Here is a 20,397-nt window from a genome sequence, read left to right as displayed (position 1 = left end):
AACTATGTATTGCTCAGTTTGCCGTATGTTTGAGAGCAAGGTGGATAGAACAGGGGTTGTTTTTCAGAAAAAAGGCATTGCTGGAGAGCCATTATAAGAGGCAACAGCAACACTGATGACCACAGCGTGTCATGTTTTACCTATTTCATAGCTGCTAATAAATAAAGCTATTTTCTATCAGGGCAAGTAGATTTCAAAAAGCATTAACGTTGAACCACTGATAGAGGGTCGTATAGAAGGGAGAGGACAAAACAGATGAGGGGTTGTAAAAGATGAACCTGGCAAGAGAAGATGACAAACTTTTCTTTGTCACACACGCTACTATCCTGTCTCTTTTCCCTCCCTGTCATGTTTTGTCTCTGTCGCTCTGACACCAAACTCTAAGACCCCGGCAGGCTCTATTCAACATAGCGGCCTGAATTAGTGTCTGGTTAAATAATGCAGCCTTCTGGCGGCTGTGCTGGCTGGACCGAGGAGAGACTCTGGGGGAAAAAGATGGAGGTAGTAGTGGCACAGTGCAACGATACAGACTTGTATTATTTAGCAGTATTCTGAATAGGCTGCGAGTGAGACATCGCCAGAATTAAAACCAGGGCTTGGTGTCTATGTGTGGATTTTACCAAACACACACACACACACACACACACACACACACACACACACACACACACACACACACACACACACACACACACACACACACACACACACATACATACGTACATGCTGTATATCCAATAAATGCTGGCATTTTAAAGTTTTGAGCCCAATCATGCATGATGCTGAGGTGCACTTTATATTCTGCCTGCTCAAATCCAGCCTATCTAAACCTGGCGAAGTGCATGTGTTTGTGCTTGTGCGGACACGAATGCCACGCATGCCACTTCTGCTTTTACGCTCTGCGTTTTAATGACATTTTGAAACAGTGTTGTGCACCTAAAAAGGTTAACGTTGGAACTTGTCACTGGGACGAGGGGAATATAATTATCTGTTTATGCGTGCTAGTGTCATTAAAAGAGGGAGAAGCTTGCTTCTCTCTGCTAAATCTGTCTTCAGTGACATTTACAGTTTTTTTTTTTATGTACAGGCAAACAAGCGTGATGTTTTTAATTTGGCGCGGGCTGGAATAAAACAACATTTGTTGTGCAAAAATGATCTTACACTTTTTGCATTCCAATGCTCCGATGCAGCCGTCCACGTGTTTGCACACGCAAATCCCACTTGAGTTTCCATCCTCAACTTGTTTCCGTCCTCAGACATGCCTGTAACAATCTGTGAGATGCAGCCTTATACGTGCACTCATCCTCCAACATGCAAAGCCATGAACTCTGCGAGCACTTCTATTATGCAAGCACATTTAAAGCTGGCTCACTGAGCACCACACATCTCGCCCTAACATCCTTAAATAGGGCAGTGCATAGCATGACATATGGATATGTGGTTGCATGAGGAAACCAAAGTCAGGCTTGTTACTTAATAAAACACACACACACACTGGAAATGGTTGCTTCTTTTAAAAGTTCCAGTGTTAAATGGTTGTTATATGAGAAAAGAGAAGAAATAGTTCAGCATCCTTTGTTTTATTTATTAAAAGCTTCCAAAAGCTTCTTTTTATTGGCCTTGACGCACAATGGAATGGAAAATGAAAGTCTCTAAGATGCTTTTGATTAAATATTCAGAATTGTTTACTTTAAGGCAGCAAGGTTGCACTTTCTGCAACCTTGTTCGCCCCAAAGCAACGATGTTCGCATTCTCACTAGAAGGACTGGGATAAAGGGGTAAAACTTCCCTATTGGAGACCATCTGGGCTTCTTCGGGAGGTGACAGCAGATGTATTCACCATGCAAAGCCTTTAAACTGAACATATACTGCAGCAACGTCTCTTAAAAATTCATTAGAGTGCTGCGGGCGAGTTGTTTCATGCTATGTGGGATATCGTTCAGGAACAGGCTGATTGAAGCCCCTTCGGAGCTCCATGTTGCTGCCTCTATTACAGCTACTGATGCTGCACAAATTGTTCTTTTTCAAGTCAAGCTAAGCAGCAGCAACAACAGTATTGACATGATGTGTCACAAGCATAAAGTTTCCTTCAGCCCAAAGCTAACGTGGGTGGTAGTGATGGACACAACATTTTTATTGTTGGTCACCATCTGTAGATATGTACGTTTTAATGATACAGCACAGTTTATAATTCAAAGCAAATTATTTCTGGACCCCTGGCAGAGTGCCCCGGACCCTATGTTGAGGATCACTGCTGGAGCCGATGTGTTCATTGTGGAACCCAGCCCTGCTGAGTCATGAGGCTCTATTTGCAGCGAGGCCGTGAACCCCAAAATAACAGAGAGCTGAGTCATTCCAGCATTTTTCTATATTTAAGGCTCTCCTTCGGCATCCTTCATCCTCTTGCTCATGTCCATATCTTCTGTTTTTATTTATATACCAGTGAGTCTCTTTTCGCCTGCTTGATTTCTGCCATGAAAGATTCCAGCGTTATATTTCGGGCCCTTTTTTTTTGCTTTTAGTGCTGTGACTGTTCCTGAAGTGGTTTCTGCATTTGTCCCTTCGCTTACCACTCTGTCCGTCCTTTAAATAGGTTCTGCTCGCATGGTCCACTCGCTCCTTTAAACCGCTCGTTCCTTTGCTAAAAAGGCAGGGTTAAAGTGGCTCTCCAGCCTGAGCCAGCAGTCACGGAGGAGAATAAAGTATTTTTTTAGGGTGGGGGGTGATTTCTGCATCCTAAATGTAAACTGACACACTTTTGATAAGTGCAGTTGCTTGAGAGTTAAATCTGACATTTATATATCGCCCCATCTCTTTCCAATAATAAGTATTTGCTGTGTAAGTGGCAGTGTTCTGCTGTGCCGAAGTTTGACTTTCAGCCTAGTTTCCAGTGAAGCCCTGTTCTCAGGCCCGTACCGAGGAGCCACTCTGTCGTTACAATAAGACCTGACAGCGCTCCCACCGATCTCACTTTATCAATCCAGTCAACCAATTACAATCTCTAACAAGACCCTACAAATGAGAAATAGGTTCCATTGGCCTTTGGTCTCTTTATTTCTTTCTCTGTCTTTTGCTCCGTCTCTTTTTTTTTGTTCCGTCTTGCGCTACCTCCAGATTTTTCTATCATTCTCCTTTTCCTGTGTCTGTCTGGGAAACAAAAACATCTTCGCCGTGGAGCTTGTCAACAACATATTGTAATAAAAATGCCCCGCAGCTGTGTGTTTATCCAGCAACACAACCTGTCGTTCTCTTTTCTTCTTTTTTCCCCCTCACTATCTGCCTGAATTTTGCTTTTACTTCCTCAACCATTTTTTTCTTCTTTCTTCGTTAAACACACACTTGCTTTCGCTGCCTCTCTGACTCACTCAATGACTCTTTTCTTTGGTTCCCTCGAGCGCACACAAAGATGCATACACACACTCGCTTTATTCCTCCTGGAAGCGATTTGTCTTAACAGGTGGTCATTCAGATTCAAGACCGGCGCTGCAGGAGAGGTAGAGAGAGGAGGAGACGGGGAGGAAGATGAGACGATACAGTGATTAGGAAGAGAAATGACGTGCTGGGGACATAAAGGGACGTGGACATTATATACCATGTGATGTACTGTACCTTGCCTCTAGGGTTAAATATCATGAAGGTTGTCGCCGTCATCAAGGTACAACAGTAACAGCACCTTTTGCTTCCATGCAGATTTAGCCTTGATTTTCCTTGTTTCTTTCCACTACTGATGTTGAAACATTTAACAAACATTTAGTGCAGCCTTCCCTTTTTTTTCTGCTCAGCCCAGGAAGCTAGTCACAGAAATTCTGAACATAAAACACTTGTTGTCACATCAGTACACTGGCTTCTACTGTAAGCAAGCATTGTTTTCAGGCTTTTATCATATAATGTAAAGCTGGGAGAGGATTAACCCCTTTTATATCATATCCTCAGCTCAAACTTTAAACCTTAAACACACAAAACTGAAAACCCCAGCCCATTATTTAATGATTTGCCTTTGGTTCTGGTAACTTATGATGGGCAGTTCTTTGACTGCTTTCTCAAATCTAATAGACTATAGACTACCAATTAATAACACCTGCAATCAACAACTGAATCCATTAAATAAATATTAATGAGTAGCAGTCAGGAAAAAAAAGCACTGACAGCTTACTTTAGCAAAGATAATAACAGATAAGAGACACGCGACATGCGCTGCACCATAAGAGCATATAACAGTTGACCCCATTGTCGTGCATCATGTAAGTAATAGCGTGGAGGGCTTTGGAGAGCTGAGAGCCCCCGCTCTTTACAGTATGTCAGACTACAGAAGTTGAAAGTTTAATGACTCTGTTAAAAGGAGAGCCCTGTTTGAAGTTAATGTGCTCTGCTGTTAGAACTGCTATTATGGTACCGCTGGCTCTGTGTGTGTTTGTGTGTGTGTGTCTGTGTGTGTTAGGGACAAAGAGTTCCCTGACACTATTAGTCTAAGAAGGTGGTGTGTGTTTGTTTGTTCCTGATTTGTGTGTGTCTGCGTGTGTGTGTGTGTGTGTGTGTGTGTGTGTGTGTGTGTGTGTCGGTTTATGCCCGGCGTTTATCTTTTATGTGCCGGTTTGTGTTTTTATGTGACACTTCATATCCCCATCCATTTATCCTTTTTTATCTGTCCTGCAGAAGCATTACTGTATTGCTTCTGTAGGACTATACATCATCTCCCCTCCCACGTCTTGGGGCAGCAGGGTGGTGCAGCAAACAGGAAGATCGTTTTTCATATGAAGTGCTTGCGTTCCGGGGCCCCTCCGTGTCCCATGTTCCAAACCCTGCTCAAGTGTCCTCGAGCAGGACTGTGAGTCCCAGCTGGCCTGGAGGGTGCTTCTGCTTCCATCTTTCAGTGCGGTGGGAAATGAAGAACCAGTCTCTTTCCTCGCGGGATCAGAAAATTAAGCCCTGCAAAAACTCTGTGCTACAGGTGGACATACCTGTGTGTCGTTACTCCACATTTGCTACGTACTGTTTTAAACTGTCCTCAACTGTTCTTGTTTTGCTCTTGCATACCTATCTACATGTATCTCAATCATCATCACCCTCAGGATGGTTGACTTATTTGCACTTCATATATGTAATATTCTATATATCACAGCTGTTTTTAGGTATTTTAGGGCAAGTTCAAGTCAAGTCTCAAGTCATTAAAGGGACAGTTTGGGTATTTTAATAGGATGTGTGAGGTTCTTATCAATAGTCACTGTATTACCTACAGTAGATGACAGTGGGCACGCCCTGAGGTTCAAGAAGCTGACAGTGTTACCACACGGTAGCAAAGCGATGTACTGTTGTGGACGGGGGGCGACAGCAAAACGTATTTTAGAAACATGAAAAGATTTAAATCCGTTTAAGTGCACGCTATATTTGGATTCATTTTTTTGCCAGTTTACTTTGCCATAAGACCGCCGTTTCTATTGGGAAACTGAAGCTGTTGTCTCCATCTATGCTTTTGCCAAAGCCACCAGACCCTATTGGAAAAAATAGTTGTTAGTTTGTTTGTTGTTAGTTTGATTGTGTTATTGTGTGACTTTGGTGAATGCGAACTAACTCTCTTAAACACCAAAGTCACACAATAACACAAATAAACTAACTGATTGAGACAGCAGTAGACCAGCAACTCTTGTGTTCTGCAAGGTAAAATTACTGTTTTTGTGGCTTGTCTTGTGGCTTTGGCGAGAGCAACGTTAGCGGCTTCAGTACGTTTTGCTGCTGCCATGTCCACAGCAGTACATTGCTTTGCATCTCAAATCCATCAGCTCTCAAGTCTTCCAAAGCTAGTCTCCAATTACAGCGGGATCCTTCTCAAGTCTTGAGTCTGATAAGTCTGAGTCTGTTGACATAGATCCAAGTCAAATCTCAAATTTGTCAAAAAGTCTCTCAAGTCAAGGCTCAGGTCCTTGAGGGCAAATCCAAGCAAAGTCTGAAATCATGCTGACGGGTCTAAGTCGAGACTCAAATCATTGCACGAGTCATAATCTCTGATCTCAAAGTTTCTAGTCTGTGAAAGCAAGTCGCAAGTATCAAGTCCTTGAGGCAAGTTCTGGTCAAGTCCCAAGTCTTTGAGGGCAAAACCAAGTCATGTGACATATCTTTAGTGGCAAACTGCAAGTCCAGATGCATATTACATATGTTCTTATTAAAGTTGTGTTAGTAGTGTTTTCCACTCACTGGGGGTGCGATCAAGTCCCTTTAATGCAAAGGTTTGACAATGCAAAGCCAATGGTCTTTATTATTTATTATGTCAGACTATGTCTTATATTTCCTTTCCCACTCCTTCCATCTTATCTTCAGGCCGTTTTGAAGTCTCAGTTCCTCCTCCGCTCTCCTGTTGTATAAGAAGGTTAATGGCTGGACAACGGTTGTCCCGGTGGCGCATCAGTGGCCTGTTCTTATCCCAGTCTTGGTGCTCTATGTTCTGACAGGTTGAGCCTCCTGAGCCCCTGTGGTCTGCCTTGGTGTAGACTGGCTGATGAGTTGCAGCGGGGACAGCCAATGTCTGAGCTAATCCTGCCTTTAGGCTACAGAATGTACCCGGAGACGAATTATGAAACAAGCTGCTTTCACTGGGAGGGATTTCAATCGTCTGTGTTTGTAAGGATATACTTGTGTGTGACATTGTATATCGGTGAGTCGGTTCCAGCAGAGACCGATGTCTTTTCTTGTGACAGAATGTAGTACACTAGTTCTGCCTTTACTCTCAGTTCAGGAGTGGCACACTTAGTTCTAGTAGGAAGAATGAGAACAGTAGAAGCCATTGAATTGTCTTCATCCACCACGATACTTGACCTGAGTCAAGTGGTCTCTTCACTCAGTGTCTTCCCTTTGTTTCCGTGTCTTGTCCTTGTGTGTCAGGCTGAACACCTCGATTAATACATAACATGGACCAGAGAAAGATGAGAGAGTGGGTGAGGCGAGGGAGGAAGGGAGGTAGGAATGGACGCTCGCACTTTTAGATTTACTTCTAATGGAACCTATCACTGCAAAACAAAGAAAAGAACTACTACAAATACTCAACATCCTGTGCCCTCACACACACAAGAATGCAGTCAGACACACCCAGCAACAACACACGTGATATTTAAATATTTCAAGTCAAAGACCCAATCTCCCCATAATGCATTCCGCAGCCTGAAAACCTTCATAAAGGTGTAATTTCTAAGAGAAATGCTTTCTCGCCCAGAAGAGTGCTTCCTCGACCATGAGAGTTTTTCAAAAGTGAAAGGTTTGAATTTCAAGACATCAAGATAGCCTTTGCCATATTACTGGGGCAGTTTCTGGGTTTTATTGTGGTAATTAAGTACCTTTATCCCTTTCATGATAATTGTTTTTTTTATAGTCTCTTCTTTCAGGCCTTCTGATAGAACAATCTTTGATAGTCTTCTGCCTACTCCCAAATCCTGCAAATTTCAAATCCAACACGTTCCTTTGGTCAGTGGCCCTGCGCTTTAAATTGTGATGCTCTAGGTTCCCCTCTACTTTCAGTTTGGACTCAGGTAGTGCATGTCAAGTTTCTGCTCGTGACATACTCTTTTCAAAATAAACTTCCAACAAAGGTTGACAGTATAGTTTTTAGGTTTTCTTACGCAAGCAAATTACTTGGTAAGGCATAGGCAAAAGATTGTGATTTGGTTTAAAATAAGTACATTTGTTAAGTAAAATAACTTTATTTGTTATATAACAAGTCCGGAAGTTGCAAAGCCATACCATGGTGAAATAGTCAATGTTGACTTGGTTCCACACAGGACAAGAACAGCGGTCTCCTGGGTGAAGGTCTTGTGTTTGTTTCACCCATCTATCCTCACCCCGGCACACTACAACTACAGCTAGTTGAAGTCTCGTACAGACACTACAGGGGGACTTAACGCGTCGAGAGTGAGGCCGGGTCATCAAAACACGAGCCACTTTCCTTTATTCATTTCTCTCTTTACATCAGCTCGCCGTGTAATGTCAAAGTAGACGCTGCTCTTGTACTCATTATGCGTCATCTGTCGTCTGGCTGGGACTCTCTTTCAACTATTAGCCATGAAAGTCAGCCACGTCTTGTCCTAAATAGGGCTGAGGCCAAAGGGACACAAAAAAAACCACAAAGAAAACCTGGCTCAAAGATCCACATTGTCTTTATAATGATGGGCAATTATTTATGAAGCAAGCTTTGAAAATCAGTGTTTAGTAGCTCATGTATCACGGCTATTAGTCAGAGCCATGGGCAGCAGAGAGGGAGAGCTTTTGTTTCTTTGTCACATGTTCATTCTCTAACTTTCCCCCCCTCTCTTAGTGACCCTTCCTTTGGTTTTCTTTTCTCTCTGTATTTCTCTCCCCCCCTCATGCCCCCCAAAGGCCCATTAGTCTGTCTAACTAGGCTGTGATTACAGGACTTATGTGTTCAGTGTGTGATCATAGTGCCAACTTTGTCCTCGGAGTCTCTCTGTGACTAACTGACTGCTCACTAAGGCAAACTGATCCCTCTGTGTATTTTCCGGAGTATTCATTTATTTGCACTTCTTGTGCTGCTCTCTCTCTTCTTTTTTTTCTCTATCTCTCTTGTCGACTCGACTGTTTTTTTTTGTCTTTTCTCTCTTTCAAGTTGGCTCTCTTGCGAGCTTCTCTTCGCCCTCCTCCGCCTCAGAACCTCAGCCTTTCTCAGTGTCTCTCCACCACCCTTGGCCTCTCCCACTCTAATACGCCAAATGCCTCAATGTTATCAGCTAACTGCAGAACCATGCTTCGGGCACCCGGCAGTGTTAACCCAAAAAATGTTAAGTGTTTAGTAAAGGACCTCTTGTGGTCCAGCGAGGCTTCCCTGCACCCCGGCCAAGGTGCCAGTGTCTCATTTTTATGCAAGCCCAAAAATGAAGAACAAAAAAAACCCCTCTTCACTCTCATTGGCCACAAATGGATTAAGCTATCCAAACTGTGGTTACATAGAAAAGTAATGTTTATGTAATCTTATTGATATTCCTCACCTGAGCGGCCGGAATTATGCCCTCATGATTAAAAAATAATGTAAAAGAACACATTAGAGAAAGTAGTTTTCTCAGGTTTTTTTTGATAAAAGTAAAACACAGGCTTGTTTGAAAAGTCCAGCCAACGTATTGACAGGTTTGTTTCAACGCTTGCTTCTCTGTGCAACTGTTACACTTCAAGAATCTTCCCTCCCGTTTTGGTGCATCAGCACATCTTTTTGCCAGAGTCCATAGCCTCCCTGTCAGAGCATGAGTCAGTGAGGTTACAGGTTTTTTTTGTTTTTTACAAGGCCTATATACTACTGTATGAGTCATACTGCGTTGGTGTCTACTCTTTGCGGGCCATGTGCCCGGTTATTAATGTCGATGTGGCCAAATATTTGTCATGTAGCAGTGGTGTATGAGTCTACTCTTGACTGTGTCGCGCAGGTTGTTTTTAATGGCCTTTATAAAGGCTCTTCACATGGCTGAAAGTCAAAGCAGAAAACAAAAGTTGAAGTACACGAGGGAAGGTGGCACTTTTCAAGGGTCTTTGCACAGGGTGTTCTTCAAAGTTTTGTTTGGTTGTCAGACTCATATTGCCTCAAGGCTGTAGGTGTCAGGAACACTGCAAGAGATCGTGTGTGTGTGTGTGTGTGGGCGAGGGGGGGGCGGGTACCACAAAGGGTCTTTTTAAGCAGACGAGCTCAAAGCATGGGTAACTTCAATGTCAGCAAAATCCTTTAAAAATGAGGCGGTAATGCAGCCCACCATATGTTGCTACAGATGTTGATATTGCATTATATATTAGGATAAATGTGCTGATGATGGCTCTCCGGTACGCCCGCTGCATACTACTGAGTTTGAAACAACGGCCGTTCTCACTCTGACTGCTCAGAGACAACATGACCGCTGAACTGGGGCTTCTTGGTTGATAAGCCTACTTTGACTTGAAGAGGGTGCTTAGGTACTTGGTAATGCATCTTACTGTAATCATTTGTAATGTTTTTTTTTTTTTTTTTTTTTTTTTTACAGTGGTGGACGTATCCAGATTATTGTACTTCAGTAGAAGTCTATTATTCACTTAATCTTTTTGTCCATGGAATGTCAGAATGGCCATTACAATTTTCCGGAGCATATATATTTGTTAAAGTGTTCCAAAACTTAAAGGGCCAGTTCAGCTTCCCAGTGTTGTTCCTATGTATTAAAAAAAATTGACTCAAATCTTCTTCTTGCTCCGTGTCCATGGTCCTGAAACAGACTCAAATCTTCTTCTTGCTCCCTGCCCATGGTCCTGAAAACAGACTTGAAGCTTGGTCTTGCTCTCTGTCCATGGTCCTGAAAACAGACTTGAAGCTTGGTCTTGCTCTCTGTCCATGGTCCTGAAAACAGACTTGAAGCTTGGTCTTGCTCTCTGTCCATGGTCCTGAAAACAGACTCAAAGCTTTCTCCTGTTCTCTGTCCATGGTCCTGAAAAGGGACTCAAAACTTCCCCTTGCCTCCCATCCATGTTCCTAAAAACAACTTCAAGCTCATTCTTGCTTCCTGTCCATCGTCCTGAAAACAGACTCAAAGCTTGTGCATGCTCCCTGTGAAAGCTGACTGTGGGTACCGTTAGTCTCTCAACTTGTTTTGAAAGCTCTGCTGCCGCGTTCTGCTTGCGGCCCCTGGTGTGATTTTACTGCCGAAGCCAGTGTATGATGGAGAGCTCTTTGTCCAGCTTAAGTCCTCAGCAGATGGTATTAATGCACTTATCAAAGGTCACATTACCATGTCATGTTGCACTTACATTGTTAGACCTGTGAAAGACCACTCTTACTTTATGAGTGAGTCTTTAGCGGGCTTTGTTGACATGCACTCATGGCACACTGTTGACAAAGTTATTTATACTGACAAGATAAATGCAGAATGGCTCTTTAATCCCTCCTAAATTGACCTCTTTGCTTCTGTTTGTGTTTCCCACCCCCCTCTTTACTTCCTGCAGTGGTGCTGCTGAATTCTAAAGAGACTCAAGCAGAGCTGGGCTGGACGTCCTATCCCCCCAACGGAGTAAGTGTGCTTACTTGCATTTTTTCACCTGCAATCTGTATGTTTGTCTATTTGTTCGTACATGAGCTCGGCTTCACAACACAGCTGCTTGCTTAACAGCTGGCCCATACCACCTCATTCCCCCCCCCCCCCTCTGTTCATGCTGTCTCCCTTTTTCGTTCCCTTCCTTTCTCACACCTTCTCCTCGCTCCCAGTCCAGAGCTCATCATTATCATTAATCGATGCTTGGCTACTGCAGTGTCCAAACCAGTCACACAGATATTCCTCCACACAGATCAATGGTCCCCTCTCCGTATCGATCGCTTGTAAAAAGCTTAGCGCTAAGTTATGACTGTAAGACAAAGCCAGGAGCCTTGTTTTTTTTTTAAAGAATCTGCCGCTACCGAAGCACTTTGTCACCCACTTCCCACCTGGAGGCTGGCTTTTATGTGCGCAACACACCCAAGGTGTCTATTATATAAACAGCATTGTACACATACGCACTGTTTAGTGTAGTGTGGTGTTGAGTCAGTGTCAGCTCGAAGTGGCTGTAGGACCACATGCAAAGCTAAATCTAAGATTAATGGACTTGTGTGACTCACCTACGATCCCCAATAGAACCGATAGAGAGCACAGTGCATCTTGGCAGTAGAGCACTTTATCACATTACCATCACGGATAATCTATTTTCACTGCCTGGTTTTCTTTTCTGTGTGTGTGGGTATGTGAGACATCAGTGTATCAGAGTGACTTCTGTCCAGTCAGAGTAACTCTCTGTAATTCAAATAGTGACACGCAGTTGTAATCATTCATCCACTGGACAGATAATAGATCAGATTAAAAGTTTTTCCCACTGTCATTGAAAGTAAATCAAACATTTTAACTCTGCCATTGCTGTAAATTGATTATTTGTGTGGTGTTGGGGGCTGGTGTACTGAAATTAATGTTTCAGTTTATCAAAAAAGCAAGGCCCTTATTAATACATTTACAGGAGCCCACCTTGAATAACAGTACAATTGCAACCCCCTCTCCCAATTACTTAAGATAATGTTACAATAGTGGTACAACTCGCTCAAAGTGCATGACATTTGAGATAGTCTAACTGACTATGAAACAATAATTTTCATACAGCTGCAGATTGTTAAAACCATGACAGAATTGTTGTTGTTGGATTGTTGTGGCCAAACACAACTTTATGACCTGTGGCACATACAAAAGCCATGTATTTTATGTCAATTTTGAAAAAAATAGTAAAGAAGAAATTAAATAAAACATAAATCGGGGATGATACTAAAAAAAAAGTAAGACCCTACCTTCCATTCAGCGAAAAGAAAAACATTTTGATTAATTCCATTTCCTTTTCTGAGCCAGTCACCTCTTCTTAATCATTATACAGACGCTAAACTGGTGGATGTATCTAGAGGGAAGGTTACAGTTGCTCTGAATCTTGACTTACTCTATTTCATTTTACTTTCAACAACTTCTTTCAGGTGGTGGGCCAATGATCACCAATTAGTTAAATCAAGACAAGTCAAACCCCTTTATTCATCAGATGTTTTAAGAGCAAATGTTAACCTTCTTACTATGTGTTTTTCCAAAAGCAATTTCTAAGAATTGAAAGCAGCAGCGTGTGGGCGACAAATATTTATTAGGCATTCCTCGCAAATGCCATTACCTTCAGTGACAAAGGCGGCGGAAATAAAAAAAAAAACACACAGGTTGAGAAAGCAACCAAGGTCTGACCCATAGTTTCAGACTCAGCACTCAGGGCTGATGTAATGGCCGAGGTTGTGCAGTTTGTCATTTTCTCTGTGACGGTTTTGAGGAATCTGAGTGCCGATGCTTTTGCAGACACCCAGACACCCACTCATGAGATTATGTCATTAGACTGTATTCTTTCTTTCTCCGACTTTTGACTCTCTTTTTCATTATCTGCGTTGCCTGCCGCCTACCTCACTTTGTTTTCTTTCTTTTCACTCCCTCATATTTATACTTCACCCACTGCTTTTTCTACTTGTTTTAATTATATAACCTTCCCATCGTTCATCCCATGCCCATCCTCCCTACCTGTTGTTCTCCTTTCCCTCCTGGATATTTTCTCTCATCCTCCTCACTACACTTCCACCTTTAATCTTGTTTTCTCTCTCCTTTTTTTCCTCACTCCCCACCTGCCTCCATCTCTTTAGTGGGAGGAGATAAGCGGCGTGGATGAGAAGTACAAGCCAATCCGGACGTACCAGGTGTGCAACGTGATGGAGCCCACGCAGCAGAACAACTGGCTGCAGACGGGCTGGGTGGCGCGGCGCGGCGGCCAGCGCATCTTTGTGGAGCTCCAGTTCACGCTTCGCGACTGCAACAGCATCCCCGGCGTGGCGGGCACGTGCAAGGAGACCTTCAACCTCCTCTACGTGGAGACGGACCGCGACCTGGGCGGCGTGACCCGCGAGGACCGCTACACCAAGATCGACACCATCGCCGCCGACGAGAGCTTCACGCAGGGCGACCTGGGCGAGCGGAAGATGAAGCTGAACACAGAGGTGCGCGAGATCGGCCACCTCAACCGCAAGGGCTTCCACCTGGCCTTCCAGGATGTGGGCGCCTGCGTGGCTCTGGTGGCCGTGCGGGTGTACTACAAGCGCTGCCTGGCCACCGTCCAGAACCTGGCAGTGTTCCCCGACACGGTGGCCGAGGCGGCCTTCGCCACGCTGGTGGAGGTGCGCGGCGCCTGCGTCAACAACTCCGAGGTTGACGCCGACAGCCCTCCCAGGATGCACTGCAGCGCCGAGGGGGAGTGGCTGGTGCCCATTGGGAAGTGCAGCTGCAGCGCTGGCTACGAGGAGGGACACAGCAGCTGTGAAGGTAGGACATGAGCGAATAGACCTGGGGTGCATTATGGGTAGAAAAAATGTCTTGAAAAGGCCAGAAAACACAGAGGGAACAAAAATAACAAGAGAAGGGATTGTGTGAGGAAAAGTAGAACTCAACCAACAATTGAAAGATGTAGATGTGTTTGCAAAGTCGATGTGAAGGTAGCGGAAGAAAAGGAAAGGAATTGATTTGACGACATCAAGTGTCGTTGATGTATTTCAGTTATTTGCCAGTATCAAATGAACACTGTGAACAATTTCTCGGGTTGGAGAAAGAAACAGAGAAGTGAGAACAGTGAGAACAAATATCAAGTTTTTTAAATTAACTGTTGTGTGATATTTGAGCTCCGGAAGTTGCATTTTTCTTGAAACATTTTCAAAAATCTGCCAGCACAATGTGATAAATCTTCCTGTTTCCAGTATGATAATGGTCTTAGACTTTTGTCGAAATGAGATGTCTCATAAGATCACTTCTTTTCAAATCCAATAGACAATAATTACTTAATAAGATGGAGATTGTTTGCAGTGAAGCAGAAGCGAGGTCGTTCACGTCGGAGTGAGTAGAAGAAGAGATTAAAAGAACAGAAGGAAGACAAGAGAGAGAAAAGATTGGGGATAGAACAGATACTGTTAAAGTAAAGGAGATTGCATGTGTTGAGACAAGGAGAAGGATACAGAGTGGACCTTGTTTTTTTTAAATGACAGACAATAGAAGCACAGAAGAGCCTCTCTCACTGCCAATACTGTCAGTGACATCAATGCGTAGGTCCTGGATCCGTCCACGATGCTACCTTGTTTCACGCGTACGTCCAAAGAGTGTTATCACACATACGGACATGTGAGGCGTGGTGTGTGAACCGTGAGGCTGCACGGTCTGAATGCGTTGGTGTGTGTGTGTGTGTGTATGAGTGTGAACTCAGTGACTAATGTACTCTTTCTTCAGATGGCTGTGCCCTATTGAGTTTAACACCACAGCCTCTCCTCTAACATGTGCATGTAGCATGAATGACCTACGCACAAGCGCGCACACACACTCAGAATGCATGAAGAATTGTCCGTGTACAGCGGGTAGGTGGCGGGCGGGTGTCTCTGACGTAGACACAGAGGGACGGCATTGGAATCTTTTGTCACAAGCCATTGCTCATACAGCAGCAGCAGGTTGATCGCCTGACTATTGCTGGTAGCTTTCACACCCCATCTTGCAATTGTTGTGCAATGCAGCGTGGGTGATGCGGTCACTGGACGGCAGACTGTGTGCATAGCGGTGGAGGGGAGGTTCAGTCGGAGGGCTGGACTCTATGGTTGTTGATGTTCTGTTAGATGGTTGCAGTTGATTGCTACTTTTGGAAATGAACCACTTGAAGTGATTTACAGCAGCTACATCCAGCTGGGTTTTTCATCCAACTTGGGACATTGATAATGTTTTTCACCTTCAGCTCATTGTGTAAATGTCAAGACAATTAGAAGACATAAAGGAAATGGCAGATCATTTAAATTATTGACCCTCTTATACAGTAAGTGATTGAAAGGAAAAACAGATATAGGACAGTAGAAAACAAAAAATGAAAGAAAAGTGTGGTAAGAGACAGGGGGAAATCGTGGACGAATAAATGTATAAAGTACCCATCAGTGTTAGAGTAGGGCAGAGGTGATAATGGCGTGTCAGTTTTCCCTCATACAAGCCTTGTGTACTTTTAAAATAAACTTCCAACATGTGTTTATTTAGTTTTAAGGTTTACTTGCGCAACAAAACTACTTGGTTAGGCCAAGGAAAAGATTGTGGTTTGGGTTAAAATAAGTATATTTGTAACGAAAGATAACTGTTAGTTATGTAACTGGTAAGTTAGTAAAGTGTGGAAGTTACATAACAAAGCTACGCTAAAAAGAAAGTCAACGTTGACTTTGTCACACATGGGACTCGAACAGCTGTCTCCTGTGTGTAAGTCCTGTGTTTGTTTCATACATCCAACCCACCCCCTTGACTGCAAACTATGACTTACTCACTCTTTAATCTACGTCAGTTGTCTTATAATGATGTTGATGGGTTTTAAATTGGAGTTCGTTGAGAGAACTTTGCTTCTCATTTAATTTAAACTGCTTCTGTCCTTTTTTGTAATTCCCTACACTGCTTTGTCTACAATAAAAGCTGAGCTGGGGACGAGAAATATCTGACGGACAGACAGAACTGAGACTGAGAACAGAGGAACCATCAGGAAACACTGGAGGGAGGAAGGTGATGGGAGGAAAATATGTGATTTTCTAACAGTGACAGGAGAATACAAAACTTTTGAAGGAAAAGGCAGGACTAAAGGGGGAATAGAGGACGGACCGGGCTTGATGCCAAAAGAGCGAGCAGACAAGGATGGTAAAGTCCAGTGACAGCAACAATAAAGACAGGGAGCCCAGAGAGAAAAAGGCATCTCATGCTGTATCTTTGGTGCTCGTCCTTCCCTCGGTACAGTTTAGCGAGCAGCAGTGTGGTCTACTAGGTGACAGGGCCTGTCTTGCCCAAATAGATATACACACACACTCACACATGCACAAACACACATTAATATATACACACATATTTCTCATTTAGGGGCCTCATTTCTCAGTTCAGCCGTAATGGTATGAAAATGCAGCCCCAACCCCGACATCTCCCACTGCACCAGAGCTATTGATCAGCCGTAATGCTCCACTAAACTGAGGAATTGCACTGGGATTGCTCATACACACATTCAGTAGCACTCTGTGGTACACACACACACACACTTGGGTTAATTTCACCCTGAGTGTGGACAAGAAAGACATCGAGTGCGATAACAGCAGTGTGTTTATGGGACTGTGTGTCACAATCACGGTCGAGTCTGTGGAGGACACGCGTGGCCGTCTGCCGAGAGACACAATTACATAACCCCGTAATGTTCAGCTAATTTTCTGTGTGTGTGTTTGTTTGTGTTACTACGTCTTATTTACTCCCGGGTCTAATTGTGTAAATTGAGTGAATGCAAATGCACTAAGCGTCTCAGTGCAGGTCGATGGTATCGAGCGGACGGTGAGTAGCTATTGATAACCGTGTAAGCAGATAGTGTCGTGCAGGAGAGAAGAGGATTATTACCACATGCGATTTAACAGTCACGCCCGACCCGGGCAACACCGGATTACTTCAGATTACAGCATCTGTCGGCGTAATGTACCTTATATAACCTTTCTGCTATTTTAATGCAGATAAAGGCTTAATTGTTAGATTACTGTCTGACTGGAGTTTTAGACTAAATTTAACAATAAGATAAATCAGAAAGTCCAGGAAAAGCCTGTGTTTGCTTGTAATATTTACCCCAAAACTTCCATTTTTTTTGATTTTTTAATTCAGTATATAATATTTCAACTCACATGGCAGGGGGGCGCACTGAACATGCACACAAATGTACCTGCATTTTGACCCAATTTCACTCTGGATAAATACTGGTATTGCAACAGATTGAAATGTGGAACTTTGTTGAACACAGCTGAAGTGAGACTAACGTCCCAAATACGTTCCCCTGATATATTCTGGGATTCTTTTCCACATGTGTTGACATATTTATTATGTTCTTCATAAAAAAGTAAAACTGACCCAAACACAAATTCGTAGTACCATTGGATACAAAAAACTTGCATATGAACTGTAAAAAGAGGGGTTACACTTTGCATGACGCACATTATAAACCTACTTACAATGTGTTATAATCATCTTATAGCATTCTATAATTATATAATGATAGTATTGTAATTCCCATGGTTGTATTACATAACAATCTTTTCATAATTAATTATAATGTGCTCATGAGTTACTCTAAGTGGTCATTATTTGCTTTAAATTAGGTCAAAAGATCTATGCAAGAACGTAAATACTATCAAATTAATTTCCACTTTACCTGTAGCAAACAATGAACACTTAGAGTAATTTATATTCACAGTCTTATGCATATATATATATATATATATATATATATATATAATAAAAATAAGTGGTTTTGGATTTGAATCTGTGAGCAATAAGAGCTTTTCAATCCTCCCATATAAACTATAGAAGAAAAAAAAAATCCCTGCATCTAAAATGAATGAAACACACTTAATCCCCAGTCACTGAGAAGACTGGAAGACTGCAGCGGCACTTGACCAGCTTCTCATTGTGAACATGAAGAAGAGCGTAAAAGTGAAGGAGGCTGTTATTGAAAATTAACATATGAGCCCCCTCAGCTTCCTCTTGTGTAATAAAGGTGGAGAAACGGGGGGGGGGGCTGAAAAAAGAGGGTTGTTACACTACATCACAACCCCACCATTCAGTCACAAATTCGCTCCACACAAACTCGCGGCAAGGAGCACACACGCGCGCATGTTCTCCAGTCTCATTACAACACGCCGGCTGCAGGAACAGGCCGAGGGGGGAAATATATTATGTAATAATTTACCTCGCAAATGCTATGTTGTGTGTGTGTGTGTGTGTGTGTGTGTGTGTGTGTGTGTGTGTGTGTGTGTGTGTGTGTGTGTGTGTGTGTGTGTGTGTGTGTGTGTGTGTGTGTGTGTGTGTGTGTGTGTGTGTGTGTGTGTGTGTGTGTGTGTGTGTGTGTGTGTGTTTTAACTCAGTCGTGAGCTCCATCCTGTTCTAATTAAGGCAGGCTGCTCTTTCTATATAATTACCGCGTGTAGCGCAGACTCTTCTTATTATCTCTGTTGTTTGCTGCTCCACTCTCCGGCTCCAGGCTCATTCTCCACCCAGCCATTCCTTTTCCTATTGCTCTCCTTTCCTCTGTAATTTACTACACGCCTCCCTTCTGGTCCCCCTTTCTCCCCTTCTTTATTTCCCTCACCCATTTCCCCCAATGCATTCCCTTACACAGAAGTGTGTGCTTCATTTTAATCCCACTGATCTCAGCGGTGCTTCACCACCTCCTCTAAAACCTCTGTTAGTTTTTTTTCTCTTCCTCTACATCCGCATTTTCCAATATTCACACTTAACTCGCCGCTTCGGTCGCTCCACCCATCTCTCCCTGCGCCCCCTGCGGAGACCATGTGGCAGGGTGAGGCGGGGTGAGGCGGGTTAACAGCCTGGATCATCTTGGAGATCCATCCGTGTGTGTGTGTGTGTGTGTGTGTGTGTGTGTGTGTGTGTGTGTGTGTGTGTGTGTGTGTGTGTGTGTGTGTGTGTGTGTGTGTGTGTGTGTGTGTGTGTGTGTGTGTGTGTGTGTGTGTGTGTGTGTGTGTGTGTGTGTGTGTGTAATACAGAGAGAGGGTGTCTGTGTGCATTCGTGTGTGCTCCAAATTTGGCACCAGCGCCCAATCATATGTTTTCGGAAGTCTCTCCCTCTGTCGCGCTCGTCTCCCCCCTCCGTCTATTGTCACTTCTTGTCATGTCCTCATCAACCCTCCCTAACTCTTTTTTCTTTCTTTTCTTTTTTGTCTCAGACAGACGTCCCCTCGTATTTTTCTCCTTTGACTTTTATTTCCTTAAACCTCCCTCTCCTCGCATCCCTCCAACCGATTCATGCCTCTTTTATACGAAAGCCCCTCAAAGCCGCTATCACCTACAGCCCCCACCTTCCCTCTCCAGCTCCACTTTCATGCCCATTCTCTCTTTTATCACACTCTTTTTTTTTTTTTGACCCTTTACTTCATACCAGCTCCCCCTGGCTCGCTGCCACCCCTGCCCATCTGGTCCTCCTCCCTCCATCCTTCTCTCCATCTCTCTCCCATTCCCCATCCATGTCAGCTGCTACTCTTAGTCATCTCTCTCCCCAGCTTTCATTTTAAATAATTCACATACTCCTGGGAGACAAATGTGTTCCTTTGAGGCCTGCTTCTGATGTATTTATTTAGCCGGCCAACACGGTTCAAGAAGGCACGAATGCACACTCGGACCAACAAACATTGGCACACACGCACCTGTATGCGCACGCTCGCTCGCAGAAGGACCATTAAAATGTCCCTCAGTTATTGAAAATGTGAGCTGGAGGGAGGCCAAGCACTCGCCATTCATCCTACCTCTCTCCCTTCTTCTACCTATGGGAGAAGGAGACAAGGAAATAGATGACGGAAGCAAAGGAAAAAAAGAGGCCATTCTGGGTATGGAAGGAAAGTGAACACGTTAGGAGGAGGATGAGGAGGAAAGGGATACACAGTGTTGCACATAAAGAGCAGTCAGAGAATTCCAGTGGCCGCTGCTTGTCAGTTTGCTGCGCATAAGAGCCGAATGCATAAAATATGAGTTGTAAAAGCGGAGGATGATTTCAAACGCACACAATGGTGGTGAGGAGAGATGCCTGTGAAAGAAGAAAAGAGGGGAGTGTGGGTATTGCAGATGGGGAGGTTGGGGGGGGGGGAGTGCAAGTCACCGGGGGGGTTAAGTAAAAGAGAATGTAGAAGAAGGAAGCAGGAACAGGAAAGGAAGAAGTAGTGATGTGGGTTTGGCCACAGGCAGAATCAGTGAGAAGGAGGGATAAACCCGCAAATTACAACCTCCGTCCGTCCCGTCTCCTCGCCGCCCCCCTCTCACCACTTTCAATCTTTCACACCAG

The 20,397-nt window shown here is 43.7% G+C and overlaps 1 protein-coding gene across 3 annotated transcripts in view; it reads left to right on the top strand.

Moving 5' to 3' along the window:
• Nucleotides 1–20,397, top strand: part of LOC129096804 (ephrin type-A receptor 7-like) — a 155,311-nt gene that overhangs the window by 29,208 nt on the left and 105,706 nt on the right. For all 3 annotated transcript variants that reach the window (XM_054605457.1, XM_054605459.1, XM_054605458.1), the window contains 2 exons: nucleotides 10,948–11,012; nucleotides 13,178–13,850. In XM_054605457.1, the coding sequence (XP_054461432.1) occupies nucleotides 10,948–11,012; nucleotides 13,178–13,850 (738 nt within the window). Of the gene's footprint in view, nucleotides 1–10,947; nucleotides 11,013–13,177; nucleotides 13,851–20,397 lie in introns of those variants that run through there.

The sequence above is a fragment of the Anoplopoma fimbria genome, chromosome 10, assembly GCF_027596085.1.
Source record: "Anoplopoma fimbria isolate UVic2021 breed Golden Eagle Sablefish chromosome 10, Afim_UVic_2022, whole genome shotgun sequence".
In the NCBI taxonomy this organism is placed as follows: domain Eukaryota; kingdom Metazoa; phylum Chordata; class Actinopteri; order Perciformes; family Anoplopomatidae; genus Anoplopoma; species Anoplopoma fimbria.
This window is presented reverse-complemented; position numbering and strand designations above follow the sequence as displayed.